Source organism: Vicia villosa, linkage group LG6 (assembly GCF_029867415.1).
Source record: "Vicia villosa cultivar HV-30 ecotype Madison, WI linkage group LG6, Vvil1.0, whole genome shotgun sequence".
Taxonomy (NCBI): domain Eukaryota; kingdom Viridiplantae; phylum Streptophyta; class Magnoliopsida; order Fabales; family Fabaceae; genus Vicia; species Vicia villosa.
In genome coordinates this window covers 121245979-121258506 of record NC_081185.1, presented here as the reverse complement: position 1 = coordinate 121258506, position 12528 = coordinate 121245979, and the positions used below count along the sequence as shown (strand labels likewise).

The 12528-nt window shown below is 33.8% G+C and overlaps 1 protein-coding gene across 2 annotated transcripts; it reads left to right on the top strand.

The window, feature by feature from the left end:
* The first annotated feature begins 5191 nt into the window (after nucleotides 1-5191).
* On the top strand, nucleotides 5192-10683 carry LOC131609795 (protein IQ-DOMAIN 5-like). 2 transcript variants are annotated; one of them, XM_058881589.1, is made up of 7 exons: nucleotides 5192-5348; nucleotides 5979-6107; nucleotides 7335-7580; nucleotides 7720-7947; nucleotides 8093-8206; nucleotides 9409-9898; nucleotides 10123-10683. In XM_058881589.1, the coding sequence occupies exons 2-7, from the start codon at nucleotides 6024-6026 to the stop codon at nucleotides 10275-10277; spliced, it is 1317 nt and encodes a 438-aa protein (XP_058737572.1). In that variant the 5' UTR covers nucleotides 5192-5348; nucleotides 5979-6023; the 3' UTR covers nucleotides 10278-10683. The 2 variants fall into 2 exon arrangements, with proteins under 2 accessions (XP_058737572.1, XP_058737571.1); XM_058881588.1 differs by having other exon boundaries at nucleotides 10120-10683.
* Nucleotides 10684-12528: the final 1845 nt, after the last annotated feature.

Genomic DNA, 12528 nt, shown 5'->3' with positions numbered 1-12528 from the left:
TCATGTTACCTTGTGTCAGTTCCAAAAATTCAATCTCTTTCCTGCCTCTAACATCCTCAGGAAAGTACCTCCGCAAGAATTCTCTCTTGAACACAGCCCAAGTGATTGCAACACCTGCAGCTTGCAGTTCGTCCCTACTAGCCATCCACCAATCATCAGCTTCCTCAGACAGCATGTGAGTACCATATCTCACCTTCAGATTTTCTTCACAATCAATCACCCGGAAGATCCTTTCAATTTCCTTTAGCCACTTCTGGGCGCCTTCGGGATCGTGAGTGCCTTTGAATAACAAAGGGTTGTTCCTCTGAAAATTGTTCAGCTGCCTGTCAGCACCAATTCCAGCTCCATTGGCATTCCCTCCCAACACACCAGCAATCATACCGAGAGCCTCAGCAATCGCGTCGTCGTTCCTTCCTCCTCTTCCGGCCATTGTTCTGCTAAATATCAAACAATATTTATTAGAACAAGAAGTATCGACAGTGTCAATCTTACACTAATCGCATACGAGGGGTCAACCGACACTAAGACTCTGACTCAAACGACCGACTATGCTCTGATACCACTATTGTAACACCCTTCTAATTCCCCGCATAAATAATAAACAATAATCAGAGTAAACATGAAAAAGGGCATTACAACTTCCAAATAATTAAACAATAATACTCATGTCATGCCATAAAAGAGAACGTCAACCAAAGGTTATTCAGATCATCATGTTTAACACAGCGGAATTATCTTTAACATCTGAATAACAACAGCCAAATCATAGACTTAAAACACCAACATAAGAAATCCACCCAAAATAAAAAGAGTTTAACAAGTAACTCTAAACAACGTCCCCAGTGTTACACGACCAGAGCATGACACGGACCCAACTGACTCTAACGGACTACTCGACGAGCTAATCCTCACCAAGTACGAGAGCTACTCCTCAATCTGAAAAATAACAACAGTAAGGGTGAGTCTCATTCACATTTAACTAATGTTATAAGATATAGATAATAAAATATCGTTTCACATGCCATTCACCCAATCACAGTTATGATCAGATCCAAACCATACAATCAGTAAGCAAACAACCAAATTAACACATATTATAACATTGGACAATCTTCCATTCATGTTATAATAGCAAAACAGCCTAATGCAATGCAACTACATGCATGTGGTACCAAAATCTGGGATAACCCAACTCACCGACCCACCATCGTCAAGGATACGGTAACACCCACTCACTAATTCCACACAATGGGAATTAGCTACCACTGATCCACCATCGTCAAGGACCAGCCACATAATGATTATGAATGCATGCATCAACCATAACATGCTCATCACCCGCATAATCGATCAATGTCATAATCATCAATAAAATACATATTTTACGCCAACAATACATGTATAATAAACACCAGTTATAACCACAACATTATAAGGTAAAACATTCATTAGTGTACCTGTAAGCACAACCCACCACCAACAAATAAAATAAATTAAGCCACAACTCAAACACTATTTGAGTATATAATTTATTTGATTAGCTCCACTGCACTCGAATCGGCACCAAAATCTGGTTTACGGTTTAAAAGTTACATATTTTTAAACTTTTCAACACGGCCTATCGCCAACAGCACGCGGCGCCACACGCAGTTCGCGGCGCGGAACGAATAGGGACTACGCCTTCGCGGCGCAAACAAGGGTTCGCGGCGCGGAACGAATAGGAACTACGCCTTCGCGGCGCAACCAAAGGTTCGCGGCGCGTACTGAACACAACACAACTTCCTGGTTTTCTGCCAAGCAGTTCGCGGCGCCAACTCCTGGACGCGGCGCGAACTGGCGATTTCCAGAACTCCGAATCGCAGAAAACAACCTGCGATTTTGCCATTCCTTCACCAATTCATCACCAAACCAATCCCATTCCAACCAGATTTGCATACAGTGAAACAACCACATATTATAACACATTTATAATACATTCAACCATCCAATTAACACCATACATGGTCAATACAAACATTATGCATCAATTCTCCCAAAACCTAACATTTCTACAACCTAAGCACAACCCAATTGATACGAATAACACGATCAAATTCTATCATATTACCTACAATCCCATAATAGAAGATAAACGGAAGAGTCCCCCCTTACCTGAAGGTTGATTCTTCGCTCTTCCTCGTGTCGCACTTCCTCGCTCTTCTCCTCTTTTCACGTTCAGACTTCTTTTCCCAAAATGCTGTAACCCTCTCTATTCCACAATTCCTTCTATTTTTTTCTATTTTATGAAAATAAGCTTATCATTAGTAATGGGCTTCACAACTGACACCCCCCTTCTACTAAAAGCGACACTGGCCCATTAGCTTCATTATTCCATTTTTCTCAGTTAACTCAAATAATTCTAATATTTAATCCAAAAATTAATTAAATTAAATAAAGAATTTTATGGGGTGTTACATTACATGCCAGAATCAATTTTTAAGAAGGTTTAGGAAAATATGAAGAGTTTGAAATACTTCTGGTGTGTGCGTATGTATATCCCTTAAGCACTTTAAGACCTATTCTTGCTTGATTTACATTTAACCGATCAAACGATAAGATAAAAACATTGAGCCTATAATCAGGAGGGATTTCACAACTTCACAATTTTAGTTCCTTTCGATTACTTAATTTAACTTTTTCAACTGAAACTTAAACATTTTTTCTTGTGCTTGATTCTTGACTGATGATGGTTTTGATTTATTCTTTATTGTTTAGTTGTCATAATCAAAACCTGCAAAACACATAGAATCACATGCTCTTTTACGCGCCAACTTTTTTGAAAATACACCTAAGAAAATGTTGTGTGTGTGTTTTGATGTCATAGATAGAGTTTAAGACTACGCGTTCTTCTAGTAAAATCCAAAGTTTATATAATATGCAAATGTTCAAGTTGCAAGATACCTTTGCTTATGCATAATCTAAAAAGAAACCTATGAGTCATTTTTTAAATTCAAGTGGTGGATCGTTGGAACACTATGTGTGTTTGTGAGTGAATTAAAAAACAATTATAAGTTTCACGTCGTTTAGTTTACGCACCTTTGTTAGTTTCTAATATTATATAAGGAATGCTCATGTTTCTTTCCAAAATATTCTGAGTTATGAAACCCCTCTCTATGTCTCTCTCATCCCCTCGCCGCTATTGAATTATCGAAAAATTCTTTTCTTATCTCCTTTTCTTCCCTTTGAAAATTTATCCCTTTGGAGAAACATTGATTTTGAAGAAATTTTAATCCATTTGATAATTAAGAATGATCAAAGTACCATAGTTCCTTTAAACGTTCCTTTGGAAGTTAAAATAATCTTGAACGATATAAACTATGTATTTCTAAAACGAATCTTATAATGCACTATGAATCCGATCCAGTTGTAATTGGACGTTGTAGTTGATAATTTGTTTTTACAATTTTTGGAATAATACTAAAAAAACGACTTAGTTCACGACTTATCACATAATTTTTTCAATAGCTTAAAAGAAACTATTTTAAACCAATTTTAAAGTCCTGTTTCAAAAATGACCAAGTTCGCAATGCAAAAGGTCTCTTTTCCATATTAACAAGTTAAGAATGAATTTTATTGGGTGCAAACAATTCATGTGTTGGGCCTGTTCATATAGAGCTTTGCTCTGACTTTAAACAGACCCCCTGCAAATGGACGGTGGAATTGATCACCTAAAATTAAAAAAGTTAAGAAGAAAAAACTCAACCATACCTATATTCCATTTTCATTAGACAATCATTTCACTAATAATGCATCAAGCTCACAAAATTAACCAAAAACACAACAAAAATATACTTGAAACATACATATTTACAAAACACCTATCCTAACGGCATATGCTTATGCTAGTATATGTTTTCCATATGAACCAAAAAAGAATGAATTAACTAATCGAATAAAATGAAGATGTGGTTAGGTTTAAGTTCAAAACAAAAGAGGTCCCCGTGATTGACTCTCAATCAGCCTGCCCCATGTTCCTCACGAGTGTGGGGGTGACAAGGACAATTCCTTTGTGGCCTCGCCGATTCTTGTACGACATCGTTTTCTATTCTCCCTATTACCCCCGGCGCACATTAGACGATACCGGACCTCTCCCTTTTCCTACCGCTTTTTTGTTTTGTACTTCGGCTTCTATCCAATGGAGTAATTAATCAATTGGTAATAAGAGTGACAAAAGAATAAGTTCATTTTGATCCAACACTGGATGAAATGGTGAAGGTTTTTTCGACTTAACTTAGATTTTAAGTTTGAATTCAAGGTTTGACACACATAAGTATTAAATATTAAATTTTTAAGAAAAATTTACCATCTATTATGATTCTATAAACCTCGACGAATTAGTATTGCACACAAAATATATTCAATTTATAAAAAATATGTTGATTTTGATGTCATATTTGTTTTATAAAATTTTTTAAACCTTTTAATTAAAAATATGAGAAAATGGGTGATGCACTGACAAAAATATTTTTACACTGTCAACCAATCACCACTATGTATTCAATTAAACCACTTTTATTTAAAAAATAATTTAATAAAATGGTTAATTGATAACTTTCTATTGAATGACATTGTAAAACCACCATGTATCCAATTAAACCACTTTTATTTAAAAAATAATTTAATAAAATGGTTAATTGATAACTTTCTATTGAATGACATTGTAAAACTATTTTACTGCACTACTTTTTAACTCCTAAAATATATTTAAAATAAGAATTTATTTTAGAGATTAATTGGAATACACTGTCGGTGTAAAACAACTCTACACCGTCATCCAATTAGAATCAGTGATTTTGACACATAAATATAGAATAAAGAATAAAAATAAATAAATTATAATTAAATTATTTTAATAACTACTTCCATAATTCTCTCCTCTTATGTGTCAAACACTGACAGTCTATTCGAATTAATCTCTTTATTTATTTTAATAAAATATTAATAAATATTTTATTCATATAATTATAAAATTATTACTCAATCTCTTGTTTTAATCCTTTCACTTTTACTTTTGCATGCGAGGTGGATTATCTTTTAACTCTTTATATAATTTGTGAAAAACAACAAAATAACTTATTTGGAATTTGGAATGAGAGAAGAATGAATGAAATAAATTCTATTATTAAAACTAAACAACAAAATAGTAAAAAAAAAAAAACTAAACAACAAAATAGTAAGAGCTCAGAATCCTATTAAAATAGTGTTTGAGAGAGAACAAACACTGTTTCAACTCAAAGCTGCATAATTTTGGATGAAGGAACTCGGTATTTGACTCAGTGAGTCATGAATCATCTGCTAAAAGCAAAAGGGTATATTCTCCTGCTTTTGATTTCCCTCTCTAAATCAATTGCATAAGTTTCAGTGTTTGAGGTGAATTCACCTTTTGCTTTCTCATCACTGGATCTGCATTTCTTTTTCATGCAATAGGGTTCCTTTTTCTTTCCGAAAGTTTCGGACTTTTTTTTTCCGCTTTGCACAATTCAATTTTTTTTTTTTTTTGAAATTAGGGATTTTCTGAGGTTTATTGCTCTTCTGGAACTGAGTTTGTTAACTATGAGTTGACTTAGAACAAAAGGGTTCAAGTAATTTTTCATTTATTTACAATTATCTCAATTATGGCGAGATCTATTGTTTTTTTAGGAAGGTTCATTTTATTTTTGATGTTATGAGCAATGATTCTTATATGGTATGTAATTAACTCTACATTATTTGAAAAATCATTTTTTTCCATGTTCTGTGGAGACAGTTTCTTTGCATAATTTGTTGAATTTGTGGAGTATCTTGTTAGTAGTTAGTTTGTTACAGTTTCTTTGCATAATTTGTTGAATTTGTGAACCCTGCACCGCGTTGTTCCCGAATCTTATATGTCAATTCAGTTCACATTTTGGCTGATTAAGACTGTGTTTATATAATTGACTGGTTTGCATTGGCTTGGGCAGAAAATTGCAAGGTTTGTGCTAGATTGAGATAGAGTGAACGACGAGATGGGTGTCCCGGGGAAGTGGATTAGAGCATTGGTTGGTCTAAAGAAATCAGAAAAGCGCGAGTCCTCAGAGAAGGATGGAAATGTGAGTGTAGCTTTCTCTGTTTATCTTATCTCTTCTATTTCCTATGTGCTATTGCTTACTCGCAGTAGTTCTTGCATTTGTAGTCTTGGCTTAATATGTAAAATCACTTCGTTCTTTATATTTTTTTTCTTCCTCCCTTGTTGCTAAAAACTAAACTCATAAGCATATAATTTTGCTTGTTACGGTTCCCCTTGAGAGGATAGGTTTTTTGTGATCTATTATGTCACCCTTTTCATGGTTTCTGTTCCTAAAATCTGAAGAAAGTATGTTTGTTTAATTTAAGTGAATTCATTTTATCATTCAAATTTGCTTATTAAGACTAAATGAGAGAGTATGGAAAGATTGTATACTATATATCAGTTACAGACCTGAAACTTCGATCTATCCATTTGAAATTCACACTACAAAGCCGTAATCGAACATTAGAACTGCAAATCACTGGCTATCCACGTTTTGCAGAAGCGGCAAAGTAGCCCTATAGCGGCCGTATGTTGGTTAGGGTTTATGTTTAAGTATGTTTCCCTACCTCTCTTCCCTCTCTTTAACGACAAAAACGAAGAGACGGTATGTTCTACTCTGCATTTCTACAACTTCAAGGGCTAAAAATAGCAAGACTACTCTTCATTTCTGGTGACAGCGAACTACATTTGCATATCTGTGAAATGCAAAGACCAACCAGCACTCTATACACTTGCATACCTGCTGTTGAAAGTTATGAGGTTTTAGATTAAGGAAATAGGAAATAGAAGGAGTACAAACTTGTGAGGCCTGATCATACTTCTATTATACAAATGGTCAGGCACTAACCCTTATTTATACAGATATCGATTAAATAAGAAAATTCATCACAATAATTATAGGACTTTCTCCGAATTAAATATAAGAACCAGACTATGAAATGTAAACAAACGTGGAAACCAGGCCTAAGAGTTCATCTAAGATATTAAGAACTACTCCACGATACAATACAACCCAAATATCATGAGATATTTTCCATATATTTTCGTAGTTAGTAGCAGAACTTTTTTCTTTTTCATCTAAGTGATTGTGAATGATGGGAGAGTTTTATACTTCCACTTTCATTTCAGACTCTTTGCCTAGCACTGTAAAATGCATTGCTTGCCAACTTTCTTTCTGGCTGTTGTATAATTTCGTGATACATATCATAAAAAACATGTTTTTATTTTCGAAAATAAAATAATATTTGATATTTTGAATAATCAAAAGGCTAGCAAGTTTCGCCATCGAAGAAAGCATTCCATCGAAATTGACAGTAGCAAACTTCAAAATGAGTTTGGCGATGATGGTGCTACACCTATTGGAGATGTAGATCAGGCAAATCCCCAATCAAACTTTGATGCTCATTATTCTCCTTCTACTTCACAACAAACACCGGATGTTGCACATAATCATCAAATCACAAGTGAAGAATGGGCTGCAATATGCATTCAAACAGCATTTCGAGGATTTCTGGTAATTGATCACTTCATTTTGGTTTAATTTATCATTACATTTTGAGGATTTCTTGCTGTATTGCTTTGGTTACATTACATGCACTGTTTTTTCTCCTTCTTTATATTATAACAGAACCTGTTGCTATTCTATGTATTAGGCCAGAAGAGCACTACGAGCTTTGAAAGGATTGGTAAGGCTTCAGGCCCTTGTAAGAGGCCATGCTGTAAGAAAACAAGCTGCAATAACTCTCCGTTGTATGCAAGCTTTGGTGAGAGTTCAGGCTCGTGTTAGGGCAAGGCGTGTTCGCTTGGCATTGGAAAGTCAAACAGATCAACAGAAACTTCAGCAACAGCTTGTAAACGAAGCCCGTGTTCGAGAAATTGAAGTAAGCAGTACTATTCCAAAAGCTAATTTGTTTTATTAATATGGAATATATTTGTTTTTTCGTCATTATTTTTCATTATTAACATAATATTAATAATAGTGACCAGCAACTTAGATCGTGTATTTCTCGTATTTGTTTGTCACAGGAAGGTTGGTGTGACAGTGTGGGATCTGTTGAACAAATTCAAACCAAAATATTGAAGAGACAGGAGGCTGCAGCTAAACGTGAGAGAGCCATGGCATATGCTCTAGCTCATCAGGTAAATTTACAATTGCATCTTATTGACCTATTTGCAGCAAAACGTGAAAGGGAACACTAATGGTAAATATAGTCCAAATTTGTGTGATACAAATATAAAAAGGGAAAAGAAAATTGAACATGATCAAAGCAATTTAGGTTTTTTATTGCTTGTAATTAGTTATCATGATAGGGTTAAATTATAAAGTTACTTGATATTATCAAGAAAGTCTTAGAAGTATAACAGAGAAATTTTGTCCTACAATTTTCTTATTCTTTGATGTTATATTTTGTATTCGTAAAATCAATTTTTATAATTTTCTTTTTCCTCAAATCTAATTTTTAATAATTATATGGGATCTATTTCAAAATCAATATTGTAAGCAAGAACTTATTAGTTATTCTCCTATTATGTAAAAAGATGAAGTGCAAGTTACGAGAGCACTATCATAGGAAGCTTCTGTACATTGACTATGAGTCATATAAGATAGAAACAAGATGTTATTGAGCTCTCATTTCAGAATCATAATAATCCTAATCATTCACTGCCATGTAACTAAAACCGCAATGCAATTATATTGGCTCTTTGTGCAAATACATGTCAATAAATTTAAAAATGAACTTCAGATGCATTCTTCACATGGAGTAATTATCAATGTGTCTGTTTTATAATCAAGAATGATCCAAAAATATCCTATCATGTTTATTAGTAAAAGCATGGGATTTGTGGAACATACGGTGTAGAGATATGGCACCAATTTAGTCCCTAAAATTTTAGGAGTCATGTAATTTGGTCCCCAATATTATTGAAGTTCTAAAATCATCTCTGAAGTAAAAAAATCCTTGGTCTTTGTGACATTTTTATTGACTAAGTTGACCGACCTTTAGGGATCATTTTTTTAATTTCGTTAACTTTAGAGACCAATTGTCCAATGCCTGAAATTTCTTCGACTAAATTGGCGACATAGTCTAATTTTACAATGTATGATTGTATTATTACATTGATTAGACAACAAAAGTTTTTCCAAAATTATTTTCTTTGCAGTTATAACTACGAAGGGTGATTACAAAGAAAACTGAATATACCATTTTTTCAAACTGTATTTTAATATTGTTATCAACGTCAGTTGTTATTCCATTATTATCTTTTAACACATTTTTTTCCTTTGATTCATCTTTCATACTACGAGCTAGGTCATGAGATATTTTTCTTCCTCTTCGCAGTGGCAGGCAGGATCAAGGCAGCTTCCTACTTCTTCAGGGTTTGAACCTGATAAAAGTAGTTGGGGTTGGAATTGGTTGGAAAGATGGATGGCTGTACGTCCTTGGGAGAATCGCTTTCTTGACATTAATACGAAAGATGGAGTAAAGGTAGACGAAAATGATGTTATGGATGGCAGCAATGGAATCAGACCTCAGTTCAGGCCTACTGATGCGAAATCCAATCTGCCAAACATCCATCTGAGCGTTGTCAGTCACAAAACCGGCCCTTCTGTCTCTGATGGCTGTGAGTCTTCTTCCACTAGCAAGTCAGCAGGTTTGCTCGAGACATCGAACACACAATCTGTTAAACCAAAGTCTAACGCAAATGTTAAAATTCCCGTTGAAGAAAACAACGCAAAATCTGGTTTTCCAAGATCTCACAGTAATCCAAAGGAGAGAAACTCACAGGTAGATAAACAGACGAAAAAGCGGTTATCTCTTCCTAACAATGGTGAGTTTGTTTGTTCTCTTTCTCTGCATTGTCTTAAGGTAATTAGATTATCACCTATGCTAGTGCAAAACATCATTGAATTTGCTTAACATAAAACATGATCACAAATATTTTCTAATAAGGAAGCTGGATAAGAAGCACTATATTGCCAAATCCCATTGAACGGCATGTTAGAGTAATGAAAGATGCTATTTCTAAGTTTAATTTGTCATGTATTTTAGCAGGGGTTGGTTCAGGGGCTCAAACGACCAGATATCCTACCAGAACTAATGTGAAAGGGACACGTAGCACACAAAAGCCTATAAAGAATAAACCTAAGCTCAATGAAGAAGGGAATAGGAATCTTACTAAATCCGTTCCACAACAAACTGGTGTGTAACAACTCCATTCTCCCTTTGACATCTTGGTATGACGTTTGTCTGTGTCAAATGTAATGTGTGGCGCAAAGCGTTGAGGGGTTGCAACCACAATGTACATGTTCCTCTCTTCTCTTCTACGAAGATTTTCTGGTGTGGTTTGATTGATGGGATTGGCTTGGGTTTCATGGTTTTGTTAGGTGGATACAGATATCTATTGTAATTATATGCGTATTTGTTGTTGTGAGCTCTGTGATAATGAATGCTGTATAATATTTATGTTCAAATCTACAACTTTCAGAGTGCCATTGCCTTCCATTTCGTTGCTATTGCAAAGTTGAAAGGTAGTATTTTTTTATTATTGTCTTGTTTGTAGACAGAAGTAAGGATATTTTGTTTGAAAAATAATACATGAATGTCTTCTTGCAATTCATAATGGAAATATGTTCGATGACAGTTACATAAATATATGCTAAAATGTGATGATAAGAATATAAGATCAGCTTAATTTTTTTTGGGTCTTGCTAAGGAGTGCCTTCAATGCACTTTTTAAGTATACTAAATAAAGAAAATATTCTTTATAAAAGTTATTATTTTAGTTTTCAATGCATTAAATATCCGCATTCTTAAATTTTTTTATTATTTTAATCATTTAAAGAGTGTCTCAAGGACACTTTTAAAGGTGAATATAGTACTTTATAAGGTAAGATGTATAAGATGTATAGTTGACCATGTTATAACTTTTTTTTTTTGGCTTAATTGCAATTTTGGTCCCCTATTATTCATTTTTTTGGATTTTGATCCCTCTATTTTAAAATCTGGAATTTTAGTCCCTTTATTTTAGTTTTTAGAGGATTTTGATCCCTCTGCAAATTCGAATGCAATTTTTAATAAAATGAAACTCACATTGATGACATGTTCAACATAAATCTTAAATAAAAATAGTTTTTTTGAAAAAATTACTATTAAACTAGCACGGACTCATCATCAATAAGAGCGTCATTTCATTTAAAATTGCTTTGAATTTGCAGGGGGACCAAAATCCTCAAAAAACTAAAATATAGGGACTGAAATTCTGGATTTTAAAATAGAGAGACCAAAACACAAAAAAATGGATAATAGAGGGACCAAAACTACAATTAAGTTTTTTTTTTTTTTAATTGGGACCATGTTATTACATTAAATATAATGAAAATTTTTTAATTGGGACCATGTTATAACATTAAATATAATGAAAGATGTATAGTTTGATGAAGAGTTATATTAGCATGTTTGGGTACACGGCAGGATGCCCAAAAGCACGGTACATTTCCACTGTAAAGGAGAAGCTATGTTTTGTTGCTTCTCATTTTCACGGTGGGAAGGGGTTTCAAACGTGTGTTTGATGTTTCCACCGCCAAACCAAACAGACCCTATGTAATGTGGATGCTTTTTTTTTCTTCTACTATTTATATTTATAACTTACTTTTGGTTCTTCGTTGGATACATGAGTTCAATATGGGACCAATTGATTTTGAATAGTGGGACTAACTGATTTTGAATTAGATTATAAAAGTGAGGTGTATAGTTTCTCTTCTTTCAAAAAAAAAATACATAATTTGGTAACATCATTAGACATTGTAGAGATTTGTTCTCTATTTATTATAATAACGCTAGTGTTGAGTTTATTAGAAGACAGTCTCTAGCCAAGTTTTATCGGATACTGTGTATGATGATGATTTGTTTTTCTTTTCTCTTAATTTTTATTTCAACAATTTATTTTTTGCATTTTTTTTGCTGCTTAGTTTTTGAAAATGTTTTCAAACTCTGATTTTACTTCTCAAAAGTTTTCAAAATCAAAATTTTCAAACCACACAATTCACTCCCTCTTGGATGTGAAGTCTCAAGTACAACATCCACCACACAGGAAAAAGATGAACATGCCATGAAATGCACTAATACACCTTCCACAAGCTCTCATTAAAGTAAATAATTTTAAAATTTATTTCACAAATCATGGATCACATATCTTGATATGATAAACATAATCCTTTTATACTTATTGTAGGTACATATTCCGCTGAAGCGTCAAATTACAAATACTCTCCTCTAATAGTTGCTATTTTTTACAAATATGAACATACAAGAAAGTATCCCAACGATTGATTCTACCAATTATTAGAACGACAGAAACACGTCAGGTATAATACGCCAGACTCGACAACTGCTCTTCGAGAGCCTTGTAGATCAGGTTGACAAGGTAAGAGAAATCCTTTTTCAAAGTACGGGTTCGCG

Excerpts from the sequence above, each read along its gene's own strand:
- LOC131609795 (XM_058881588.1), top strand. The coding sequence starts at position 6,024 with ATGGGTGTCCCGGGGAAGTGGATTAGAGCATTGGTTGGTCTAAAGAAA. Across the intron at positions 7,948-8,092 it reads CCCGTGTTCGAGAAATTGAA|GAAGGTTGGTGTGACAGTGT; the intron begins GTAAGCAGTACT and ends TGTTTGTCACAG. Across the intron at positions 8,207-9,408 it reads CATATGCTCTAGCTCATCAG|TGGCAGGCAGGATCAAGGCA; the intron begins GTAAATTTACAA and ends TCCTCTTCGCAG.